Source organism: Ochotona princeps, chromosome 26 (genome assembly GCF_030435755.1).
Source record: "Ochotona princeps isolate mOchPri1 chromosome 26, mOchPri1.hap1, whole genome shotgun sequence".
NCBI lineage: Eukaryota > Metazoa > Chordata > Mammalia > Lagomorpha > Ochotonidae > Ochotona > Ochotona princeps.
This window is the reverse complement of record NC_080857.1, coordinates 25,886,104-25,910,848: the sequence shown is the minus strand read 5'-3', so window position 1 is coordinate 25,910,848 and position 24,745 is coordinate 25,886,104. Positions and strand designations below refer to the sequence as shown.

Genomic DNA, 24,745 nt, shown 5'->3' with positions numbered 1-24,745 from the left:
GTGGGTGCCGTTCCTGGAGGTGCAGTGGACACAAAAGAGCTAAGGCTGGGGCGGCAGATAGGGAATCAGGAGAGAGCCGGCCGGGCTGGCTCTGACTGTCTGGCTCCACATAGGACTACCTCTTGGAGATCATCGACACGCCAGGGCTGCTGAAGCCCGAACAGGTCAGCGCCCTCTTTGGCAACATCGAAAGCATCTATGCACTGAACAGGTATGTCCTGCTGGCAAGATCCACCTTGGGGCAGCTCTGGACATTGCTGGACACGGGCTGTGATTCCTGAGGGATGAGCAGGAGGTGGCCCATCCTGCATAGGAGTTTGCAGGTGGCTCCCTGCACCTGCTGGGGAAGTGTGCCCTGGGGCTGGTATGCTTTCTCCCAGAGGCAGGAGGCATGTTCTCTGCTGGGAAAGGCCGGCCTGGAGCAGCTGCCTGGGGGACGGGGCGGGGGTGGTGGCTGCACAGTTCCCTGCCTTCTCACCTACATCCCCCACTTGCACAACTCCTGTTTTTTCTCCTCCTCACCCCCAAGAGAATTCAGGGTTCCTGGAGAAGTTTTGTGGGATGCATAGGCCAGGATAGACTGATGGATGCAGGGAGGCTGATCAAGATGCAGGGAGGGGCTGCCTAAGGTGAGGGAAGTCCCTGGAGGGCTAGAGTCTGCCCTTGGGGACCAGGGACTCTAAAAGGGAAAGGACCCTGGTCAAGAGAACATTCCATGGAAGGAACCTTCTGCCACATCTAAGCAGGAGCAGACAGCTCTACAGCTGGGCTAGTGTGGGAGGGTGGGATACAGGCAAGCCTTAGGCAGGTGGGCAAGGATTGGGAAGGAGGAGGCAGGGGACCTACTGCTTCCAGGGTTTCCTGCAGTGTCCCCATTGGAGAACAAGCGGTTCCAGGGTCCACCTGCTGCTTTGTGTGTCCCCATCTTCTTGCGTCCCCCATCTTCCTTCCTGGAGGTCCTCTTGGCTTACTAGTCCCTCCTCTCCAATTCCTCCTTAACCTGAGCTTTTGTGTGTTTGACTCCTGCCACAGAGGATCCGTGTCCCCTGTCAAGGTGGGTACTGATGTCTCCTCGCCATCTCCTGCTGGCCCAGCACGTGTCTCCCCCCACCCCACCTCCAGCCATGTGTCATGCAGGGTGTTTTTCTATGGATGTGTTGTTTGTGGGCAGAGCTCCCTTGGAGGGTGCAAAGTCCCAGATGGCCCTTTGCATGACAGCCGCTGGGGTGGGCTCTGTGTGAGGAGGTGGGGCGGGAACTTGTCACTGAGGCTGCCCAGTTGAGGGGTCCGATGGCCGCTCTGCTCCTCCCCACAGCCAGCTCCTCAGAGACCTGGATAGCTGTAACAGTGACCCTGTGGCCGTGGCCAGCTGCTTTGTGGAAAGGGTAAGACGGGCTGGGTCCCTGCCCCTTGGGCTGCCCCACAGGGGTGGCTCAGAGGGACAGGCACATCCCATGTAAGAGGACAGTAGTGCTGGGGGCTCTGCTGGGTAGGTGAGATGTTGTGGTCCAAAGCTGGATCCACAGGAGGAGGGGGCATACTGCAGCCTGGGGAGCTGGGGGTCTGCCTTGGGTACCACCAGCTTTACTGCCCGATGGGACTCTCCGGGTATTCATCACGGGTTCTGGTTTTCCTGCTAGAGCCAAGAGTTTGATATCTACACCCAGTATTGCAACAACTACCCCAAGTGAGTATTTGGGGTGCAGAGGGGAGGCAGAGCTGGTGGGTGAGTCTGGAGCTCCTCCCCTCCCCCCGTTCCCCTGCTTCTGCCTAGCCTTGCTCGGGCAGTACCACGACCTCTCCTCTCCACACTGCCAGCTCGGTGGCTGCCCTGACGGAGTGCATGCGGGACAAGCAGCAGGCCAAGTTCTTCCGGGAGCGACAGGCCCTGTTGCAGCACTCGCTGCCCTTGGGCTCCTACCTACTGAAGCCAGTGCAGCGCATTCTCAAGTACCACCTGCTGCTCCAGGTAGCCTCAGCTTCTCCCTGCTCCCCCCCGTTTTAATGCTGCACAGGGGACCCTGGGGGTTGGGGTCTGGCGGAGCCTGAACCCCTTGTCTCCGACACAGGAGATCGCCAAACACTTTGACGACGAGGAGGATGGCTTCGAGGTGGTGGAGGATGCCATCGACACCATGACCTGTGTGGCCTGGTACATCAACGACATGAAGAGGAGGCATGAGCATGCTGTCCGCTTACAGGTCCTCTGGGCAGGGTGTGCGGGTGGGCTTAGGCAGAGCCACGGTAGCTCTCCCCACCGGGTCCATGGCGCTGACCCCTGGGCACTGGCCTCTGGGCTGCAGGAGATCCAGTCACTGCTTATCAACTGGAAGGGGCCGGACCTGACCACATACGGAGAGCTGGTCCTGGAGGGCACATTCCGCGTGCACCGCGTGCGCAATGAGAGGACTTTCTTCCTGTTTGACAAGACGCTGCTCATCACCAAGAAGCGGGGTGACCACTTTGTCTACAAGGGTCACATCCCAGTGAGTGGGCTGCCCACCACCCTCCCTTCCTGGGCTCCTCCTGCTGTCCTTGGGCTGCAGCCCCGTCCTTCTGACCCCGACTGGGCGGTATGCCTGCCTGCCTGCCTGCCTCTCCCGGGCTTGACGGCCTCTCCCCTCTGACCCCAGTGCTCCTCGCTGATGCTCATCGAGAGCACCAGAGACTCCCTGTGCTTCACCGTCACCCACTACAAGCACAGCAAGCAGCAGTACAGCATCCAGGTGAGGGCTGCCTGCACGGCTTCGGGGCCTGTGTTCCTGGCTCCTCCGCTCGCCCAGCTGTCCCGAGCTGCGGAGTCTGCACGGGTCAGGCAGGGATGGGAAGGGTCAGGGGTCACTGCTGATAGCTCACTGGGATATGGCGAGGGGTCAGGGTGGCTTTCCAGAGGCCTAACACACCTAGGGCTCTCCCGGCTAATCCCTGACTGATGGAGTGCTGCCTGGTCCTGGGCCTGCGGTAATCATAGCGTGGGCCCTCCTTCCCTCGGGTCCTCCCAGGCCAAGACAGTGGAGGAGAAGCGGAACTGGACCCACCACATCAAGAGGCTCATCCTGGAGAATCACCATGCCACCATTCCTCAGAAGGTCCGTTCCCAGGGTGCTGCCCCCTGGTGGGCTGCAGGGAGAATGTGTGTCCCCTTGTTCTGAAACAGGTCTCTAGGGTGGGCTGAGGCCCTGCTTCCCAGATGCTGTTGCTACATCATATCCCAGGCCCTGGCATGGCACAGTATGATGCTCTTGTGCAAGGTGTGCCAGCTTGTGGGTGAGAGGCATGGCACCGGTCAGGTGCTAACTATAGTTGGGTTTCCTTCTTGCAGGCCAAGGAAGCCATCTTGGAAATGGACTCCTACTGTGAGTGCCCCTTTGTCACCATCATGGTACCCATTACTTTTATTCCAGGAGCAAGGGGCAGTCCCTCCGTTGAGGGCTGGGGGAGGAGGTGCCCAGCCGCATGATCAGGGCCAGAATCCCGTGAGAACCTCAGGGCCTGAAGAAGCTCCTGGGCTGGGGAGATGATGGGAAGTGGCCCAAACGTGGGGTGGTGGGAGGGATTCTGGGTTCGGGGGGCAAAAACTACGCCTAGGGTCCCGTGGGAGTCAGATGCCCGGTCACCTTTCTGCTCCATGCAGATCCCAATCGGTACCGTTACAGCCCAGAGCGGCTGAAGAAGGCTTGGTCGTCCCAGGATGAGGTCTCCACCCACCCTGTGCGCCAGGGGCGCCGGCAGTCTGGTAAGCCAGCGCTGGAGGGGAAACAGGCCTCTTTGTAAGACTTGCCCAGGTCTGTGGCCAAGTCAGGGGCTGCTGTCCACGGCTGTCAAGAAACCCTGGCAAAGACAGGAAGAACATCGCTGAGCCCTGGAGCTCATTCTCCTTTGGATGCCTGAGGTCTTTCTTGCCCTCAGGTCAGGCGAGGCCCCTACAACACTGGGGTCCCCTAAGCTCTGTTCCCTTTTTACCAGCCCTTTCCTGCTCTGCCACTCAACACTGCCCACCAGGGGGCACTCTCGGACACTATGGAAGGTTCTGCAGTGACCCGGCCAGAGCCGACTCTGGGGAAATGTTGTCTGCAAGTGGCACCAGGTTCAGACAGGAAATGTTTACTTTGAGTCTTGGGAAAACATCCCGTTTTCCTCTCCCGGGTCTCCCGGGGATGGATTTGCTGTTGTATTCTGAGACTTTGTGCGATGACTCTCCTTGCTCTGTGGTAATATGCGTATGGGATCCCAGCACTTGGAAGTGGAGGATTAGCCAGTTGAGCAAAGGCTCCAGCCCCTCTGTTTGACTTTTAAATACATAAAGTAAATCAACTCATCGAACCTATGGGAACCATGGATAGAATAGACCCTGAGTCCCTGAGAGCCAGGACGTGGGCCACCTCGGGGAGCTCAGGGCCTGGCTTGACCACCTGCTGTCATTGTTTCTGGGTCCTCTCTGCTTCCCGCATCCAGACAGCCGAGATGGACAGGCAGCTCAGGGGTGCTCATCGTCCAGCGTGCAGTGCGTGTCGAGCCCAGGACACCATCTAGTCTGGCCCTACCGACACAACTGCAGGCTGGGCTCAAACTTCAGTAACTCTATAGCAGCCTGATTTTGAAGTTGATAATCTTGTATGGTCCACAGATAAGGTTATCAATTTCCAGAAGGCCCTGGGCAAGAACAAAAAATCCCCCATCTATGTGCTGGATGAATCAGTCTGATCAATTATATCTTTAATAGTTGGGCACTTACTAAATATATTTAAAAAAAGACTTCAGTCATTTCAGAAACAGAGAAAACTTCCACTCACTGATTGATTCCTCTAAATGGCCATGATAGCCAAGGCTGGGCTGGGCTGAAGCCAGGAGGCCAGATTTCCATCCGAGTCTTCCACAGACACAGGGGCTGTGCCCTCGGGTCGTCTTCCTCTGCTTTCCCACATACGTTAGCAGACAAGAGATTTTCCATCCATTGTTTGATTTCCCAGATGACTGCATGGCTGGGACTGGGCCAGGCCAAAGCCAGGAGCCTGGAGCTTCTCCTGGGTCTCCCACGCAGGTGACAGCAGCCTAGTCACTGCCCCTGTAGGCGCCGCAGGAGCAGGACGCTTCTATGACATTTGTGAAGATTTATGGAGATGTATAGACTTCAAAAATTGTCTTGCCCTAAGATAAACTCTTGATTCCATTTCCCAGGCAGTGCTGGAAGCTGCTGTCCCACTTGGCCCACTTCCCTTCTGGTGCCGAGTTTCTAGAAAACGCTGGTCATCTTCCAGTTTGCCTGTTAACATCAAGGGCAAGGAAAGGAGTGGGCTGAGGTCTCTGTAGAGGGGTCGGTTGAAATCCTGTTCTCTGTGCCCCTGAGGTCCGTCCCCAGTGAGCGCACTGTCCACCTAATAGGTGTATTTTGTGTCTGTCCCCAGAGCCTGGTCATCCCGTGTGCGTCCCGGCTGCACTTGCCAGTGGGCAGCGAGGCTTCGGGCTGCCAGGCCTTCACGGCCGTAGAAAGTCGGGTGCGCCCTCCACTCTCTGGCCGGGTGCTGCAGACAGGCATGGCAGTGGGAGTAGGGAATGCGCTGATGGGCTGCTCCTTGCTGTAGCCAAAAGCGGGCAGCATGGGTGGGGTCCGGGCTCTTCCCGGAGCCTGGGCCTTGGGTGGGCAGGGTGCTGCTGCCAGGGCATTCGTGGCTGCTCCGGAGGCTGACGGACTCGGGTGGGAGCCTGCCTGGGGTTGTGGGCGGTCCCGGCCGAGCCTGAGTGGACTTTGAGCTGGTGAATGGGGCGGTAGCCTAGGTGCTTGGGAACCCTGCTTGGTGTGTGGCCATTTCTCCTCCCACTCTGACGCTGTGCCCTTTACTGTCGTCTTCCTCAGAGCCCACCAAACACCTGCTGAGGCAGTTGAATGAGAAAGGTGAGGAGGGTGGAGCAGGGGCCCACCTGGGTAGGGTTGTGGGGTGCTGTGAAGAATGGTGTAGAAGGGGCAGTGTTCCCATTCCTCCCCTTGATTCCTGAGGAGGAGGGGGACCCGAGTAGCTTGCCTGGTTGGCAACTGCTGGGCAGCCTGGACCCCTGTTCTGTGGGCTGATGGGGGTGAGGGGCCTGGAGTGGGAGCCCCCAGAGGCCCTTTCTCCTCACTGCCCTTTCCTTCCCCCTACTCTTCACATCCTTCCGCTGGGCCCCCCGATGGTGCCAGCAGCCAGAGCAGCAGGAATGAAGGTAAGAACCAGGGCCCTGGGGACCAGGGAGGGAGTAGATGGCTGGATGGGGGCTGGGGGGCTGCCCAGGGTCTGCCCTGGCCCCTTTGGCTCTCATCTCATCTTCCTTGATTTGATAGACACCTGCTAGCAGGTGCACCTCCCCGCCTGATCCTTCTTCCTGGCCTGGCACCTGCTGCTGGCATGGATCCTCTGTTCCTCCCCGTGCCCTGACAGGAGGGGAGGTGGGGTGGTCCTGAGTCCTTAAGCAGGTCGTGGATCCCGGTGGGCTGTCCAGGGATGGGCACGTGGGTGTGCTTTAACTTGTACAGCGCCTCCCACCCCCAGCCACCTGTGGGGAGGAGGGGGCACTGGCCACGGGTCGGTCACGAGGGCTCTTGTGCTCTGCACAGCACGCAGGCAGCGCTGGTGCCCTCCTGGACTGTGGGCAGCCTCCATGCCCCCGGGGCCTACAGCTGGAGGAGGAGGCTGAGGGGGCTGCCGAGGAGGAACAGGAGGAAGAGGAGGAGGAGGAGGAGGTGGTGGAGGAGGAGGAACAGGCCTTTCCGGTCTCTCTGGAGGACCTGGCAGGGCACCAAGAAGGCAGCGAGAAGGGGGCCGGGCCGGAGCCCCCAGGCTCGGAGGAGGAGGAGGAGGAGGAAGAGAGTCTGGCAGTGGCGGAGCAGGTAGCCGACTTCGCCAGCTCCCTGCTGGCCGCCCTCCACTGCTGGCACTATCGGGCCAACGCTTTACTTTTCTCCCGGGGCGCTATGGTGAGGTGTCTCTTCGATCTCCCCCTCCTCCTTGCATGTTTGCTGGCATGTGCATGTCCAGCCGAGAGTCCCTGCCCTTGTTGCCCTGTCCTGGTTCCTCCACTCCTGCTTCTTAACCCCCTGCCGGGCTCGCTGTCACACCCTCGTGAGCCACTGGCATGCGCCATTCCGTCACTGGGTGCTAACCCATAGTTAACTACCTGGGGGGCTTGCTCCCCGCTGTGGGCTGAGGGCAGGGAGGAAGGGGGCTGGAAAGATGGGGTCTACTGGCTGAGAGTGTGGTGGGGTAGGGATAGGGAGCGGGTGCTGGGCTGGGTGTTTGTGAAGCTGCATGCCTAGAAAGGTTTTTTCTGTGGCTCAGCCTGGTAGGTGGTTCAGGCTGAGTCACAATATGGGCCCAGCTCCCTGTGGGTGCAAGAGGCACACTGCATGTTGGAATGCACAAGGAGCCGCCCTTGATGGTCCAGCAGGTGACGGCCCTGGCCTCTGTTTGCTTCAGGGCAAGGGGCGCAGGGAGTCTGAAGATCATAAGAACTGCAGAAGACCCAGCAGCCAGTCACCAAGCAGTGCTGAGAAGCGCATGAGCTTTGAGTCCACGTCCTCCCTGCCAGAGGTGAGCGGCCAGTGGGTGGGATGTGGCCGGTATGTGGATCTCCAGTCCGCAAGCAGGGCTGTTGGGCACGGCTCTCCCTCTGGCTCTGTGAGGATAGGAATTGCCCCCGCTCCTTCCAGGAACCTAGGGGTGCATGCTTCAATAAGCAGACAAGCCCCATTTCCATGCAGTAGGAAAAAGGCTCCCTTTCTTGGGGCAGATGTGGTCCCAAATCCAGGACACCTGTGTGTGCACAGGACCCACTACCACTGTGGTTGGGCGTTTAAACCACACCCATGGCCAAAGAGGCAGGAGGGGAGGGTATGGATGCTACACCTCTGGGTGTGTCCCCAACAGCTCCAAGAAGGAAAGAGGGATTGAGTGGTTGGGACTCGCCCTGGGTGGCTGTTGCATGGCAGGCCTAAGTGGTCCCCTTCTTGCCACCACCCTCTGCCATCTGCGGTTGTGTGGAGCGAAGTCCTTTTCTGTCCCAGAGCTCCAAGGGAAGGGTCCTGCATGCAGGGCATTGCATGGCAGTGTCGTGAGGTGCCTGGCCCAGAGGGCAGTGGCAGCACTGTAGACTGGGTAGCTTACCTGTGGCCTTGGGGACCAGGAAGATGGCGACAGCAGCAGATCTGGGGTACAGTGAGGGCTCAGTTTGGGCTGTGCCCTCATGCTTGTCAGCACTTCCCCACCCACTGCCCAGTGCTATGACAGCCAAATGTTGGAGGACCGCAAACGGCGGTGCCATCTGATGGGAACAGAATGCAAGCCGCGTGCAGAAGTTCAGTTTTCTAGGAGTCATGTGAAAAAATTAAAAAGGGCGGCGGGCGGCAGCTGTGTGGCAGAGTTGGTAAAGGTGGCCCCTGCAGGGCCAGCATGCCATATGCGTGCTGGTTCGTGTCCCAGATGCTCCATGTCCAGTCCAGCTCCCTGCTAATGCTCCTGGAGAAGCAGTGGAAGCCCAAATACTCACGTGGCGGTCCTAGGTGAAGCTCCTGGCTCCTGGCTTTGGCTTGGTTCAGTCCTGGCTGTTAAAAGCCATTTGAAGAGTGTGCCAGTGGAGGGAAGGTCTGTCTTCCTCTGTTGACTCTTTCAAATAAATAGGTAAAACACTATAGGACAGTCAAAGAAAAACAAAACAGCTTAAAAAGAGGGCAGGCATTTAGCCTAGCAATTAAAATGGTCATGTCCTACGTTGGAGTGCCTGGGTTCGATTCCCAGCTCTGGCTTCTGACTGCAGCTTCCAGTACTGACCCTGGCAGACCTGCTACCATGTGGGAGACCTGGATTGAGTTGGCAGCTCCTAGCTGCAGGCTGGTGCAGCCCCAGCCGTTGCCAGTCTTTAGGGAATGAACCAGCAGATCGGTCTGTCCCTCTGCCTCTCAAAAAGCAAGTATTTTCTCAGCAAAAAACAAAATAACATTAATTTTAGTAGTATATGTTATATCCCTTATTTGTCAAACATCATCGTTCTCAATATGTAAGTAAACTTTTTCTTAAGAATTTTTTTTAAGATTTATTATTTTTATTGGAAAGTCAGATTTGCAGAGAGAAGGAGATACAGAGAGAAAAATTTTATATCTGCTGGTTCACTTCCCAAGTGGCTGCAACAGCCAGAGCTGAACTGATCCAGCGCCAGGAGCCAGGAGCCTCCTCAAGGTCTCCCACGCGGGTGCAGGGTCCCAAGGCCTTGGGCCGTCCTCTACTGCTTTCCCAGGCCACAAGCAGGGAGCTGGATGGGAAATGGAACAGCTGGTATACAAAACGGCAACCATATGGGATCCCACACATGGAGGACTTTAGCCACTAGCCTATTGTGCCAGGCCCACAATGCAAAATGTTTATATTTTTAATATGAAGACTTTGAAACCTGGTGTGTCTTCTACAGCAGGTCTCAGTTTAGCCACATTTTGGGTCCTTAGAGCCAGTGTGGCTGGAGGCCACTGTGTCACACAGTGCAGATCTAGAGCCTGGGCCCTGTGCTGCGGAGCCTGGGGAGTACAGGTGGAGGCAGGTGCACCTCCTTGGAATGCGCCAGCCAGTTCCAGGGTTCATGTTACCGCCAAAGACGGTCATGAGGGAGTTCTCACATGTACTTCCTTCCCGCCCATCTGCTGGACATGTGCAGTCACCCTGGGCTCACAGGTGCCGGGGCCACTGGCCAGCAGGAGCCACGTTCCTGTCTGACAAGATTGCCATGCTTGACTGTGGTGTCATGCGCAGGCTGAGTCACACAGGAGGCCCTAGCCTCTCGGGGACTTAGAGGTGGCCTCCTGCATGGCTCAGGCCCCAGTGTGAGGCCTTAAGGCCTCCTGGGAATTGCCTGGCCCTGCAGACTAAGAGATTTGGCCCCAGCAGCCTGAATCCTGCTGACCTGAAGTTGTATATTCTCACCTTGTCCCTCTAGTTCCCTGTGGCTGCATAGTGTCTTCACCCTACCCCACCGGTGTCCCCAGCCTGTCCCTCAGGCTTGAGGATGAGGGTCCAGTGTCCCAGCAGGGTGAATGAATGGCTCCATTATCGTCTCCTCAGAAGACCAGTGACCCTTGTTTTGATCTAGTCCTCACTGGGCTCTAAGCAAGTCCTGCTCTCCCTAATCCCCGAGGCCTTGGAAGGAGGTTTTCTTTATCTTTTTTTTTTTTTAAATCAATAAATTGAGAGAGAGGGCTATCTCCCATGTGCTGGTTCCTTCTCCAGATGACCACAATAGCCAAGGCTGAGCCGGGCTAAAGCCAGGAGTCAGACAGTGCCTCGGGAGGGCACTCCCACGTGGACAGCAGGAGCCCAAGCACTTGAGCCCTCACCTGCTGCTCCCCAAAATATACATCAGCAGGAAGCTAGATGGGACACGGGGGGACACAGTGATCAGAGGCCATGGGCTGTGGGACCGGCAGAAGACTTTTCCTCCCATGAGTGCTCCGTGCTCTGTTCCAGGGCGAGCCGTCAGACCCTGAGCCTGGGGCTGAGCCGGAGGAGGAGGTGTTCACAACCACGGTGGGCCCTGGCCCCGAGGAGATGCCACCCGAGGCCGAGGCTCCAGAATCTCTGGAGATGCAGCTTGATGCCCACGAAGGGCCGCCACAGCTGGATCCCACTGTGGACACAGAGGAATTCCCCATGGCCGAGAGCCCTGAAGAGCTGAAGGCCCTGAGCAGTGAGGAGGAGGAAGAAGAGGAGGAGGAAGAAATGGGTCCCGTGCAGGAGCCTGAGAGCCTCCTGCCTCCCTCCGTCCTAGACCAGGCCAGTGTCATCGCCGAGCGGTTTGCGAGCAGCTTCTCACGGCGGAGCAGCCTGGCGCTGGAGGACGGCAAGTCCAGCGGCTTGGGGACGCCACCTCGGCTGGCCAGCCGGAGCAGCAGCATGCTCAGCCTGGAGGGTAGTGAGAAGGGCCTAGCCCGGCGGGGCAGCAGCACCACGGACTCCTCCCAGGGCTCTCAGCCCCTGCCTGACGTGGACGGTAGCATGGCCGTGGCCATGGATGGTGGACCATCCGTAAATGTGAACGGGACCGAGCCCACCAACCACGTCTGCCCCACCGAGCCCGACAGGGCTTCCTGCAAGAAGAAAGAGTCGCTGCTGTCCACACGGGACCGGCTGGTGCTGGACAAGATCAAGAACTACTATGAGAACGCTGAACACCATGACGCCGGCTTCAGCGTCCGGCGCCGCGAGAGCCTGTCCTACATCCCCAAGGGCCTGGTGCGCAACTCCGTCTCCAGGTTCAACAGCCTTCCGCGGCCAGACCTGGAGCCGTTGGTGGCACCGGCGGGCTGCAGGCGCCAGGCAGGCTCTCGGCCGGCCTCGTGGGCCCTGTTTGATCTCCCAGGACCAGGCCAGGCGGGTGCAGGCGAGCCAGCTCCCATCACAGAGGCCGAGTTCCGTCCGTCTTCAGAAATGGTGAAGATGTGGGAGATGATGGAGGAGGATAAGGAGGCTCCCGAGGGAGGCCCGAGGGAGGGACGGGGCCCGCGCCAGGCCAATGGCTTGGACCTGCAGGAGCCGCTCTTCATCCTGGAGGAGCACGAGTTGGGGGCCATCACGGAGGAGTCAGCCACAGCCTCGCCCGAGAGCGCCTCCCCAACCGAGCGACCCAGCGCGGCCCACCTGGCCCGTGAGCTCAAAGAGCTGGTGAAGGAGCTGAGTGGCAGTGCCCCCGGGGAGCTGGTCACCCCCTTGCACCCCCGCATCATGCAGCTGTCCCATGTGATGGACAGCCACATGAGCCAGCGTGTCAAGAACAAGGTCTACCAGCTGGCACGCCAGTACAGCCTCCGCATCAAGAACAAGTCAGCCAGGCCACCTCTGCCGTGGGAAAGGGGCTCACCGGTCACGGCCCTCGAAGACGGGAAATGCCTGCAGGAGACAGCTGGAGAGCCACCTGGTGGCAAAGGTAGGCCCGTCTGGGCGAGAGGCATGCCTTGGGAGCCTGTGCAGGCTGGAGGGTTGGGAGAATGTGATCTCTGAGGGAAGGGCTGGAGCCTGGCAGCCACTGTTGTGCTCCAAGGCCCAGCCTAAGCACTCGCGCTCTCCTCGCAGGTAGGAGGAAGCCGCCACTGTCACTGCTCAGCCCAGAGCAGCTGAGCATCGCTGAACACAGAGACCCCAAGGCCTCCCCGGCTGGGGATGTGTCGCCACGGCAGCTGTCCTTCAGCCCTTCCGCTGTCAGCCCCAGGACCACCTCGCCAGGCGTCCGGCCCAGCACCCGGAGCCCCCTCAGCCCCTTCGACACAGAGACCTTCCACTGGCCAGACGTCCGGCAACTCTGTTCCAAGTATGCATCCCACGATGAGGCTGTCCAGGGCCAGGGCAGCCGAGCCCGCGGCCCACCTGTCAATCGGAGCCGCTCAGTGCCCGAGAACATGTTGGAGCCCCCACTGTCGGGCAGGGTGGGCCGCTGCTGCAGCCTGAGCACTGAGCCCCCAGAGAATGAGGCCCTGTATGTCACTGCGGATGTCACCCTGGACAACCATCAGCGGGTGATTGTCATGGAGAAGGGGCCCCTCCCCAGCCCCACTGCAGGGCTGGAGGAGGAGGGTGGTGAGGATGGTGGGCAGGGCACAGAGACTACACAGTATCCCCTGAAGGAAGAGCGGCCCAGGGACTTGGCCGACGCCAGCCAGCGGGGCCGCGTCAGAAACCTGAGGCACAAGTTCCAGGCCTTGAACTCCATAGGTTGACTGTGATGTCCCCCTGAGGCTGGAGGACTCACCTGCCACCTGTGCCAGGGGCTGGTGTGTCACCCTGCTCTTGTAAATAGTCCCTCCCTTGGTATAAGAAACCAAATATTTAAGCTTACCTCTTCCCAGCCAGTATCCGGAGACTCGGGGGCAGGGGCCTGGTTCTGTAACACTCTGTCGTCTTAGACTCCAGGCAGCAACGAAGCCAATAATTTATTGCTTTCTTTCCTGTGGTGCATGAGTCCTTGTGTGCGTGTGTGTGTGTGTGTGTGTGCAAGTGGGCAAATGTGTCCCCCATGTGTAGTCTCCTCCCGCATGTCGGGCCCGCTGCGGTACTTTGAGGGTTGTCACTCCTGTATACACATTTCATTATTTGCCAACAGTGCAATAACTACTGCTGACCAACCCACCCGTGAGTGGCCTCCTTCTTGGGGTCTAGCCGGGGTGGGCCTGGGGTGTCGGAGGGGGAGGGAGGAGGCCTGGGCCTGTTCCACAGCCACTTCCGCTCATGTGGACCTCCTTCCCAGAGAGGCTGGGGGAGCGGTGCAGGGAACATTTTTCGAATACACAGAAGTTTCTAGTCAATGGTGCATTCTCCTTTTCTCTCCCCCTCGAGTTCCCAGGGGAAGTCTTAGAAGGGGAGGTTTCTAAATTTGGAGCTTGGAAATGTTCATTTTCCCAGGACAGCTCCTGGGTTGAACTGGCATTCCCACAGCGAGTTGTTCCCAAGGAGCAGGCACGCCCCCCCCCCCCGCCCCCGAGTTGATTGGGTTTTCTGCTCAGGCGCCTGGCCTCCTTGCCTTGTTAGTTTGTTCTGGCTAGAGCCTGGGCTCAGGCGGCTGGCAGGTATTCCCACAGGTCTGCCAGGTTAGGACACTGGGCATCTTCTGTACTAGGAAGGTGGATACGACCTGAACATGCGGCCACTGAAGCAAACCAGGTCAGGTGAGGAGGGCAGGGGTGCGGCAGCTTCCAGGGGCACAGCAGAGGGAGCCCCATCCTGCAGCTGCCATGCCTCTTCTGTGGTCACTGAGAGGATGGGCCAGTCTTACGGTTCCATGCTCAGTGGCCACAAGTGCCCTGGACAGGTGCCCTGTGTTCTTGTCCCCACCTGGCTATTAGCTGGTGGACACCAAAGCTGCCTTCTTGCCCTCACCTATGGATCAGAAGAGATGGATGAGCTGAAACCTCTTGAACTCCCTGCCAGGGACCTTGTGGTCAGTGGGTGAGCTGTACAGCCCACCCCCGTCTGGGTCATCTTCGCACAGCCATGCAGGCATGTTTGGGCCTCTCTGACAGGTCAGGGTACTCACTGGCTGTGCTTCAGAAACACCTAGGGGAGGTTATGACTTTGCTTTGTTTTAAAAGGTTTATTTGAATGGTGGAGTTACAGAGGAGAAAGAGACAGATCTTCTGTCCACTGGTTCACTCCCCAAGTAGTTGCAATCTCCAGGGTTGGGCCAGCTAAAGCTTGGAGCCTGAAATTCCATCTGGGTCTCCCATGTGAGTGGCAGGAGCCCAAGCACTTGAGCTGTCCTCTGCTGCTTCCCCAGGTGCCTTGGCAGGAAGCTGGATCAGAAGTGGAGCAGCCGGGACTGGGACCGGTGTTCCTACAGGGTTGCCAGTGGCCCTGCAGGCAGTGGCTTAATCTGATGAACCACAAAGCCAGACCCTGGGGAAGTTTTTTGAAAGCTGGCAGTGAGGAGGTTCTATGTGCCCAGGATGGAGCCCTGGCATAGACTCCTGTGATGCTATGGCCAGCGACAGCCAGGATATCTATCCCGAGCAGAGGGAAAAGCTTGGATTCATCTCTGCCCTGCAGGTTGTTTGAGTATACAAATGAGCAAGATTTCCTCTGGTGCCAGGAACAAGCTGGATTCTGGCTGTTCATGTGGTGACAGCTCTCTTGGCCCCGGGACAAAGAAAAAGACATCTAGTTGTGTAAGAAATGGCACACAATACGGAGCGTTATTGATTTATTAGAAAAACTAGGAAATGGGTTTCCTCTGATTGGAAGCACATCTGAGCAGGTGGAGGACAAGGCCCGGCAAGCCCCAGATCGCGCAGTCTGTACCCAACAGCGCTGCCCTCGCCTGCTCCACTGCCACTCTTGCATGCACCCTGAGCGTCCTTGTCCTTGGGACCAAGCGTGTCCCTCTGGATCTAACCTCGGCCAAAGCCTGGGGAGGGGGGCCCTGGCTGCCCTCCAAGAGGGAGAAAGAGTGACGGTGGAAGAGAAGTTGGGCCCTCTCCCAGGCCACCTGTGAACAGGTGCTGGGGGAGGGAAACCAAAAGCCTTCCCTGCACCGGGGACAAGGGAGAAGGGCAGAGGGAAGGAGGCCCGCCTGACTGCTCAGGATGAGCTGCCCTGGGGAGGAAGCCTGTTTCTGCTGGTGTGGATTGGAGCTGTGGCAGCCTAGTTTGGAAAATTCTGTCCAAGGACTGCAAGTAGAAAAGGTAAGGAAAAAAAAAAAGAACCTCATCTGGGCACTCAGGGCGGGGGGCTGGGGGGGGAGGAGGAACGGAGAGCTGGCATAGCACTGGGACCCTCCCCCAAACCCACCCAAAAGCAGGGCACCCGTAGTGACATTGCAGTTGGTGGAGTGGTCCTGGAGCCTGGCACGGGCAGGAGGAGCTGGCGGTAGACAGTGGGTCACATGCAGCTGGCTTGGGGGACCTGGGGTGAAATCCCAGCTCTTCCACTGGAGCCCTTGCCTCCCCGGGTTTCTGTGGGCTGCTTGCTAGGGAGTTCTTGCTCTGAGTGCTGATGCTGCACGTGGAGGAGAGAGGGCAGACCGGCAAGCTCACCCAGGGAAGCAGCTGAATGAAGCAGGTGCCTGCTACTGTGTGCCCTCCCTCCAGCGAAGAGCCTGCTATGTGTGTGCCCCTGATGAAGATATGCCCTCGAATGCCAGGTGAGTGTATCACCCCAGTGCTTCCTGCCTCGGTTTCCCCAGGTGTAGGAGGAGGTTGGGGACCAGTGCACACCAGGTTCCCTGTAGAAGCAGAGCATCTCCACACAGGCCCAGTGACGGCCCCGCCTACAGGGGCGGGAACATGCTGGCTCCCCTGCCACAGCAAGGGATTGCCTGCTGGGCTGTGCCTGCATGGATCAGCACGGTGGGCCTCAGGAAGGCCTTGCACACCCACCTGTGGCTGCCACCTGGGCCTCAGCCACTTCAGGTATTGCAGGCTCCTTCCCATGGGGAAGGTGACAGAGTGACCGCAGGCCCTGGGGGGACCTTCATGGTCTCCCTGGAAGCAAACACCTGCTGTCCCCAGCTTGATCCCTCATGTGGACCCGACCCCAAGACACTGGGCTGCAGCCGTAATGCTTTCAGCGGGGAGCAGAGGAGATCTCTCGCTTCGGAGGTCTGACCTCAGCAACACGGGCAAGGCTCTCCCTGGAGACACAGGCTGGTGCCTGCGGACAGGTGCCGGTAGACATGGCCTCTGCACCAGTGTGGCCCTTACACACCCATGAGGACCCTTGCCAGGATCTTTAAGGGAAGTCGATCAAGGGGTTGGCATGTTTCCTGGCTCTGGTCCCCAAGCTGTGCAGGGATAGTTGTGTCCCCTGGGGGACAGGCGAGGGTCCTACTTAGGATGGCTGTATCTGTCACCCCAAATTGCTCGGTATGCAAGCCTGACTGGCTGGCTGTGCAGCTGGTAGCATCGATGCTACCAGCTGCAAACAGGGCACACCTGTGCATTGGCTTGGGGCGCTCTTCTCCAACCGCTTGGGGACTCTTTGTATGTGCAGGCCTGTATTGTCTCCCTAAGGGGGCCCTGTCTGAAATATTGCTGGTTTGGCTGCCACTGGGGCTGAGCAGAGGGTTCCAGCCTATACAGGCAGAGCCCTGGGTTGGGGCAGACCCACGTGTTGCTGCTCAGATCTGACCTGGCAACTCTACCCGTGGCTTTGCAGCAGGAGTAGGTTGGCATCCTTCCTCCTCCACCTGTGCCTATGGCCAAGGGCACTGCAGGCAGCAAACAGCTCCTTCACCTTGGGGTGGGGGGAGGACGGGCGGGGTGCTCTTTGGGTTTTTTTTCCTGGTGGGAGTGATGTGGTGGCCCCTGAAGTGCCAGTTCTGGCTCTGAGGAAGCTCAGTGCAGAGAAGACTGGCACACAAGGCCCTGTGTCCCTGCAGCCCACAGCAGTCCCATACCCAGGACTAGGGCTCCTTCCGCAGGCTCCAAGGGGCAGCTCCTGCATTCCAGTGTCCTCATTCCTTCCCCTGACTATGACCAGGTCAGGGATGACCCCAAGCAAGAGTTGCTTTAGGAGTGGGCAGCGCTTGGGGACCCCTATCAGCTGCCATCTCCAGCTTTTGCAGGGTGTAGAGAGACTGGTATACCCTTAGCTCAGGGGATAGTGGGAAGAGAGGGCAGGAACCGTTTCTGACCCCGCAGGAGCTGGGAGCCCTCTTCCCCTGGAAGGCAGAGGGCGTGGAGGCGGGCATTGGGCAGCCGGGCCAGCAGGGGCAGCTATGGCCGTGCAGTGTGGGGCCCTGGCCAGGCGGCGGGCGGGAGAAGGTCAAGGCCACGGCACCTGCCCAGGCCCAGCCGCTGCTACTTCTTCTTGGGAAAGAAGCTGAATCTTTTCTCCTTGTCTTTCTTGCCAAGGCTGGTGTCGGGGCCGCCCAGGGAGGGCAGGGGCAGGCTCTGTGCCTTGACGCGGATGCTCTGGGACTCATTGATGGCCGTGCTGACGCCCTGCAGCCAGTTCAGCATCTCCTCCTGGTGGGGGAAGGGGGTAAGGAAGGCAGAGACAAGCAGGGCTGAATTTGCTCCCCAGGCCCCAGCACCCAGGGGTGCCCTGAGGTCCCCTTCCACCTGCCCCTCTGGCTTTGCTAAGCACCTACCTCGTCCTTGCCGTGGAAGAGCCATTCACTACCGTTACTCAGCCTGGGAGGACAAAGGGTTTCCTGTCACGAGGCCTCCTCTGGAAGGCCTGAGTCCCCGAGCCCAGGGGTGCAGCCCCCTTAGCATAGCAGCTTTTGAGAGAGGTACAAGGCTGGACCCTTGGCCTTCGTGAGAAGCCACACAGGCCTGCCAGCTGCTCCCATGCCGTGCACCTGTGCCCAGCCACTAATGGCTGAATCCAGCCTGAGGGGTCAGAGGGGCGTATGGCCAGGGCGACTTCACCTCAGCTTAAAGACATGTTTCTTCTTCTTATAGTTGGCAGCAATCTCGCAGATGGCATGTCTCAGGGCTAGGGGCTCCTCGCCATGGTAGGGCACACCCAGGGCCAGGTTCTTGGCATCTTTGTAGAAGGTCAGCTCACAGTTTCTCAGCACACAGTACAGGTGGTTCCACGACCTGAGAAGGGGCACACGGGCAGGTCACGCACAGTCCCCAAGATGGGCTCTCTCCACTGACTTCCCATTGCTCTGCCCCATCTTTGATTGTCAGCTTCATATCCCCATAAGTAGCAATACATTTTATCGTTTTATTTACTTGGAAGACAGAAAAGATCTTGCAGCCGCTGGTTTATTTCCCCAAAATGGTCATGACAACTAGGGCTGGGCCAGGCTGAAACCAGGAACCTGGAGCTTCAACTGGGTCTCCCATGTGGGTGCCAGGGCCCTAATGACTTGGGCCATGTTCTACTTTCCAAGGTGCGTTAGCAGGGAACTGGAAGTGGAGCAGCTGAGACTTGAACTCACACCCACTTGGGCAGCTGGCATCACAGAGGCCATGCCATAGCATCAATCTCCATTTTATTGTTAAAAAAAAAAAGCAACGCCCACTTTCCATCCTGGAGTTGGTGGGATTTGAGTTCTGGCTGTTCCCAGTTTCAGCTTCCTGCTAATGTACATTCTGGGAAGCAGCAGGTGAGGGCTCCCATGGTTGGGTCCCTGCCATCCATGTGGGAAACCCAGACTGGCTTCCCAATTCCCGTCTTCAGCTTGGCTGTTGAGAACACTTGGGGAATGGATCCATGGGTTGATGGGTGGGAACTCTGTCACTTTGAAAGGCAGAGAAGAGGAGAGAGAGATTCCATCTGCTGGTTCACTCCTCAAATGCCTGCAATAACCAGAGCTGGGCTAGGCCACAGCCTGAAGCCTGGAACTCGGTGTGGGTCTCCTGTGGGTGGCAGCAGCTTGAAGCAGAGGGGGTCCTGGATCGCCCAGCTCCAAGCACAGGACTGCCTCAGACTGGGAAAGGAACAGCTGTGGAATCTCTCCCTCAAGGTCACGGAGTCACTGAGTGACAGCACAAGCGGGCACTACACGAGGTGAGGGAACAGGCTGGTATAAAGGTAGGGGATCGGTCAAGGACATCTGACTTGTGCCTAGTCGGGCTGGCCGTTACCCAGCCCCAGGATAACAGGAGAGCAGCAAAGTTTACTGAGCGCCAGCGTGGGCCAGCCCCAGCACCCTACCGAAAAGGCAGGCTGGTGACATTGCCATGTTACTACCAAGGAAGTAAGTGTGGAGAGCTGGGGCACCAAGGGTACCCAGTGAGGGCTTGCTGTGATGGGAGGTGAGCTGGACGTGGATTGTTGCCTGTGGGTAGAATCCTTGGACCCCCAGGTCCTGTGCGAATGGCACTAAGAGGGATGGTGGCAGGAGGGGGACCTAGCAGCCCCCTGCCTTCTGGCTCGCCTGCCACCTCCTGCGGCTGCCTCCACACCTCCCCGTGGCCACCCTTGCTCATCAAGAGCTGAAGCAGGGTGGGGCACCCACTCTTGGACTTGACCTTCTAACACTGAACTAAATCATAAGCCTTTTCTCTGGGTGACAGTCTCGGGTGTATCAGAAAGCGGGCAAACCCCATCCCGTGGAGCTCTCAGACCACGACTGGAGGCCACACCTGCTCTGCCTGGCCCTGGGACCACTGGGTCACCCCCACGCACCTGTTGGACGCCTTCTTATTGGGCCCCTCCAGGTCGTGCTTGCGGCCCAGGTAGCCCTCCATCTGCACGCTGTGCCCGTGGTCCCGCTGGGCTGGCAGCGTGGCAGGCTCGTCCCCTTCACTCAGGGGCGTGTCCAAGACCTTAAAGAGGGGCTCTGTGGCGGGTTTGTCCTCTCCACCGGATTGGGCCTCTGGGCCGTCCTCACGCTGCCCCGGTGGGTGTGGTGGCTGCAGGTCCGGAGGCCATGGCCCCGCGTCTTCCCCCTGCTTGGGCACAGGGCAGGAGCACTCAGCAAATCAGGGACTTGAGCAGACCCCGCCTCATCCAGGTCCCGCTCCATTGTGCCTTCCTCACCTGTTCCATCAGCTGCCTGGAGTAACTCTCTCCTCCCCAACCCTCTGCTTGTATCTGGGGCTCCACCCCACCCCTGCCCACAAGCTAACAGCAGCCAGAGGTTGTTGGTCAGGGGAGGGGGAGCCGGAAGTGCCCGAGGTCAGGGGCAGATGCTGCGGGCCGGCCGAGGGCTGTGAGTTCCTGGGAAGGCTTCTACTCACAGAATGGGCACGAATACTCTCTTCCCTTCAGCTCAGGTTGGCAGACCTCAGGCGCCCACCCCCTGTTCCTACAGGAAGCACCCAGACCCCCCTGGGCCTTCATCAGAATTAGTAGGACTCTAACATCTGATAAGTGGAAGGGTGACCGCTGGCATGCACTGTCCACACAGGTGTCTATGACGAGGGGAAACAGGCCCTGTGCCCCCTCCCCCAGCACCCCTCCTTCCAGCTGGAATTTCTTTATGCCGGGGTCTTGCCTGCTCACCTGCCCCCACCCCAAGCTAGGATAAGAGTGGGAGGTGGGGTCTCTCCAGCAGGCCACAGGGAAGATAACCTTGCCTGAGTGTCCCTGCTGGTGGAGCCCTAGCCTGAGACAGAAGGTCCTCAGCTGGACGCCCCTAGGACACAAATCTACAGGTTGGGAGGACAGGCCCAGCACAGGTAGCAATGAGACTCTGGCACTTTGCTGCGCCATTCTCTGCCCCAGCAAGCAAAGATGGCAGGTGCGAAGGAGGCGGGGCAGCTCTCCCCACTGGGGGAGGCCTGGAGGTTGGGCGGGTGTAGGCACCTACTCTGGATGCCACCAGCTTGAAACACGCTGGCTAGATTTTTACCGGTGGACAGCGGCTGGGGTCCCTGGTGGGAAGGTGAGGGGTGGGGGAAATGTATAACCCCATGGTTGCAGGAGGAAGAAAGCTAGTCATGTTGGTGATCTGTCATGTGGAAACTGTTAATAAGCAGCTTTGTAAGTTGGGGCTCCAGGAGAATAGGAAAGCATGGTGTTGCCGGGAAAACTTGGAAACTGCTGACCCAGCGTTTAATCTACCATGAGCGCTACGATGCACAGAGAGGGCAGGGGCTGTGCAAGAGCCACGCAGCTGGTTGGTCTTGGGGGGATGGGGCACATCTGACCTAGTTGCATTGGCCTTGTGGTTATCCCTGCAGAGAACTCGTCTTTGCCTACCTGACAGCACTGGGGAGGGGAGAGGAGGGGAGGGGAGAGGAGGGGAGGGGAGGGGAGAGGCTGGCCTCATTTCCAGGCACCTGGGAGGTTTGGGCTGTCTGCAGTGGCCCACCATCAGAGGGAGAGCCGGTGGGAGCTGTGGGGCTGGACCTGGGAGCCTGGTTTCAGGGTCCTTCCGAAGACCCTCAGGCTTGGGGAGGCAGGTTGTTGGGGCTGGACGTGACGTCTTTCTGGTCTCCTGCTCTGGCCTTGCACCCAGTAGGTCGTGCTCTCCCTCTGGGGCAGGGGGCGCAGGGGGAGGGATCCAGTGCCGCTAGGCAGCACCTACCCTTCCTTGAAACCCAGGGGCAGCTGTCGCAGCAGGTCTGGGGAGCACTGTGGTTGGGCTGAGCTGAGCATACCTCTGCACCACCAGGGTTGCTGTGCTGCAAGCTGGGGCTCCAGTGTGGTGGTGGTGGGTGGGGCAGGGACTTTAGTAGGGACCCACGTGGCCCTGGATCTGGTTCCTTCAGACTGTGGCTGGTGCCATGGTGCCGGGCACCCAGGGCTGGGTGAGCACCCTCTGCACTGTGTGCCTGACACACAATTGCTCTCCTCCGGAGGCAGCCTCCATGTGTTGTCATAGCAACAGTGACCTGAGTCAGGGAGGACTCCACCAGAGCCCCTCAGCCACACCTGCCCATGAACTCCCCTGACACTGGGATGGGTTTGGGCAGAGACCTGTGTGTCCACAAGGCCACCTCAGCCACCCTCCCCCTCTTTCCTACTTAGAGATCCGTCCCCAGGCACTAAACATGGACTGTTCCTAGGACCAACCACCCTCCTCCTCCTGGCCTTCCTAGTTCCTCTTTAAGGATGTCTGGTCTCATGGTCCCTCAGCAAGGACACAAAGAGGCTGGAGCCAGTGCCCTCTGAAGGGACGTGGCTGCTCATTGTGTCCTGAGAGCCCTCCTGTGCCCTGCCTGGTCTGTGCACAGGTGATTCCAGTACATTCCATCCCCTCCCTCTAACCAAGGTCAGGACCTGAGGGCACGGGGCGGGGGGGGGGGCGGCTAGAAATGAGGGGAGGCCAGGGACCGTCACTGGACTCTCGTGCCCACATTGGTTCAAAGCCCAGGTGTTGGATAGGACAGGCCAGGAGGGAGCATCTCTGGGCCCCCAAGGATGCTGAGCATCCCTCACCCTTCTGGACTCGCTGTTGGTGGGGGTCCCTGTGCTGCTGCGCTGGTGCTCTTGTGCATTCTAAAGCAAGCTAGTGTCTAACCCCCTGGGCTCTGTGGTGCTCCGTCAGCCCCTTCTTACCCACCAGCTTCCTCCATGTGGCTTGGCTGCAGCCAGGATCCCACCTGGCTAGCAGGATGACCACCAACACACTTTGATGCCTAGAATAGAGGCTGTTTGGGACCGGGAAAGGAGCAAATGCAGCCTCCGCCACTGGCAGGTGAGGGCTCACCTGGCCTCCCCTGGATGGAACCTGGAGGGGGAAGCCAGCCTAGAGCCCTCCCAGAGCAGGCAGGGACCACTAGATGGCGCTGAGAACAACGGTGTGCCACTTTGGTGGAAGCCTTTGCCGCATTTGAGATCTCTGCAGAGAGCTCAGGCCCTTGCAAAGACAAGACTTTGAGGGAGGTGGTGTAGATGCATAACTGGGAGGATGAGTCACTTTCCGAAGCAAAACTATCTAAAGAGACTGACTGTTGGATTGCAGCCTGAAGGAGGCGAGGGCAAAAGCTGTGCAGCCTGGTGCTGCCCGCAGGGTCACTGCTGCCCACGTCAGGAGGGAGGGGTTGTCACTAGGATGCAGGTGCCACTCTCACCCACAGCTCACTCACTGTCTCATGGGTGTGTCTCATCCCTCCTGGGCTGCCCGCACTGCCAGCTTCCCAGACACGGCTGACCACAGGGAGCGGCATACTCAGGAGGAGCATGGAAGGATGTGGTGGAGATTGCTACTTTGTGAGTCCTATGACATCAGATACCTTCCTGGGGCCAGGCTCCTGGGAAGATGACCCAGGAAGGCCAAGGGTTGCAGGTAGGACGCCCTCCTGGGAAGCAGACCCTATGGCGTGTGTGTACATGTGTGGTGGGGGAGGCTGGTGCTGATGGGCTAAAAAAGATTCTCAGAAGTCTGGAGCTGCAGGAGGGTCTTGGGTCATGGATTCGATCTCCTTTAACATGGGAAACGAGGGCTCCAGTAAAAGACAAGCTGAGTCCTGGGATGGCACAGCAGGTTAGCGGACGAGCTGCCCTCGTCCACTTTCAGCTTGCGCAGCTGCTGGAAGCCTTTTCACATTGGCAAGGGGGCAGCTGCTGGCTGGTGCAGGACAGAGGGAGCCAAGTGGCTAGGGAGAGACGCCCCCCTTCTGTCTGGGGCTGCCTATGTCTGGGCTGCAAGCCCAGGACCCATGGTGGAGTGTCTCAGGTCTCTCTAGACTGGATCCATCAAGAGATTTCCAGCTGGGTGATGAACCCATGCTGGGTGCAGACCCAGGGCCAGTCTGGCAGCATGGTGGCGGTTTGGGCAGAAGGGCCTCCAGGGAAAGCTGTTGTCCCAGGTCCTCTTAGCAGAGAAACCCGAGGAAGAGCGCTGGGGGTGGGGTGGGATGGGATGGGGGAGAAGCTATGCTGGACACTGCCCAGGACCAGAGTGGACTGCCCCTGTGGCTGACGTGTGAGTGCAGGGGCAGGCACTGGGTAGATGAGATGGCCACAGCTCCCTCCTTGCTCTACTCCCGGAGGCAGGTGGTCTGCTGATGGGGCCCACATAGGATGCCACCTGAGGAGCTGGAAGCTGGACCAGGGCAGGGGGGAGGCCTGGAGATGAAGTGAGGGCTAGAAGGGAGTCACTGACAACAGAGAACCTGGTTTGGGGGACCTGTTGGAGTAAGAGGGATTGTGGCGTCACAGGGATAAGTGGCATTGGCTGCTGCTGGAGGGCACAGAGCTTTGTAGAACCTTCTGGGATTACAGCTCCAGAGCATAGCCCCCCTGAGAGTCCGGGAAAGTCGAGTGGAATCGTGTAAGCCTGATTTTTTGAAAGGTCGTGCCTTGCTAGGAAACTGGCTTGGGAAGGGGAAGCAAGAAGAGGGCTGGGGTCTCCTTTGAGGAGCGGGGATTCCTTCTCTAGATTAAAGGTGTAGATGGTGCACTTCCGTGCTTGGCCAGCAGGAGGCGCGGGGACTGCACTTTCCCTCTCCTAGGAGGAAAACCACCCTGCCAGGAGGTGCTTCCTGACCCCAAGCACATTCCCGAGAGCCTGGAAACTGCAGCGACAAGGTCCTTTCTACAGGTCACGCTGGTGGGTGAGAACCAGGGCAAGAGGGTGCACTGCAGGATCCGACAGCCTAGGCTATGTATGTGAACCACAGCTAAGCTGGGAACTGCCTGGGCCCCCACCGAGTACAGAGGAGGCCCTGGGGACGGGGCTCCAGCAAGGTGGGCTTGGGAGGATCCTGACTCAATGTTAGCCTTCCTATGGGGGGGGGGGGGTGTTTCCTTAAAGAGCAGATGGATTGGGATGGAGCCCTGCTGAATATCAGATGCATCTGTCTGGTGGGGTTCCTGGTCTAAAGGAGATGCTACCCTCACGCTCACAAGCTCACGGGTACCTCCAGGGCCCTACAAGAGAGCAGTAAGGACCCCAG

General features: G+C 58.9%; 2 protein-coding genes across 15 annotated transcripts in view; one reads left to right on the top strand and one right to left on the bottom strand.

Annotated features, from left to right (window-relative positions):
• PLEKHG3 (pleckstrin homology and RhoGEF domain containing G3) overlaps positions 1-13,126 on the top strand; it is a 42,165-nt gene extending 29,039 nt beyond the window's left edge. Inside the window, exons 3-19 of one of the 12 annotated variants that reach the window (XM_058655143.1) lie at positions 114-211; positions 1,316-1,385; positions 1,641-1,687; positions 1,819-1,969; positions 2,070-2,201; positions 2,304-2,486; positions 2,634-2,726; positions 3,003-3,089; positions 3,323-3,356; positions 3,635-3,736; positions 5,406-5,495; positions 5,855-5,893; positions 6,179-6,198; positions 6,590-6,949; positions 7,449-7,562; positions 10,479-11,934; positions 12,081-13,126. In XM_058655143.1, the coding sequence (XP_058511126.1) occupies positions 114-211; positions 1,316-1,385; positions 1,641-1,687; positions 1,819-1,969; positions 2,070-2,201; positions 2,304-2,486; positions 2,634-2,726; positions 3,003-3,089; positions 3,323-3,356; positions 3,635-3,736; positions 5,406-5,495; positions 5,855-5,893; positions 6,179-6,198; positions 6,590-6,949; positions 7,449-7,562; positions 10,479-11,934; positions 12,081-12,721 (3,717 nt within the window). In that variant the 3' untranslated portion in view covers positions 12,722-13,126. Of the gene's footprint in view, positions 1-113; positions 212-1,315; positions 1,386-1,640; positions 1,688-1,818; positions 1,970-2,069; positions 2,202-2,303; positions 2,487-2,633; positions 2,727-3,002; positions 3,090-3,322; positions 3,357-3,634; positions 3,737-5,405; positions 5,496-5,854; positions 5,894-6,175; positions 6,199-6,589; positions 6,950-7,448; positions 7,563-10,478; positions 11,935-12,080 lie in introns of all 12 variants that reach the window. The other 11 variants (XM_058655142.1, XM_058655146.1, XM_058655144.1 and 8 more) reach the window with 11 other exon arrangements.
• A 3,992-nt stretch (positions 13,127-17,118) lies between these two features.
• SPTB (spectrin beta, erythrocytic) overlaps positions 17,119-24,745 on the bottom strand; it is a 120,856-nt gene continuing 113,229 nt past the window's right edge. For 2 of the 3 annotated variants that reach the window (XM_058655137.1, XM_058655138.1), the window contains exons 33-36: positions 19,584-19,849; positions 17,870-18,043; positions 17,587-17,629; positions 17,119-17,461 (exon numbers count right to left, since the gene is read on the bottom strand). In XM_058655137.1, coding sequence (XP_058511120.1) covers positions 17,294-17,461; positions 17,587-17,629; positions 17,870-18,043; positions 19,584-19,849 — 651 coding nt within the window. In that variant the 3' untranslated portion in view covers positions 17,119-17,293. The remainder of the gene's footprint in view (positions 17,462-17,586; positions 17,630-17,869; positions 18,044-19,583; positions 19,850-24,745) is intronic. The other variant, XM_058655140.1, reaches the window with a different exon arrangement.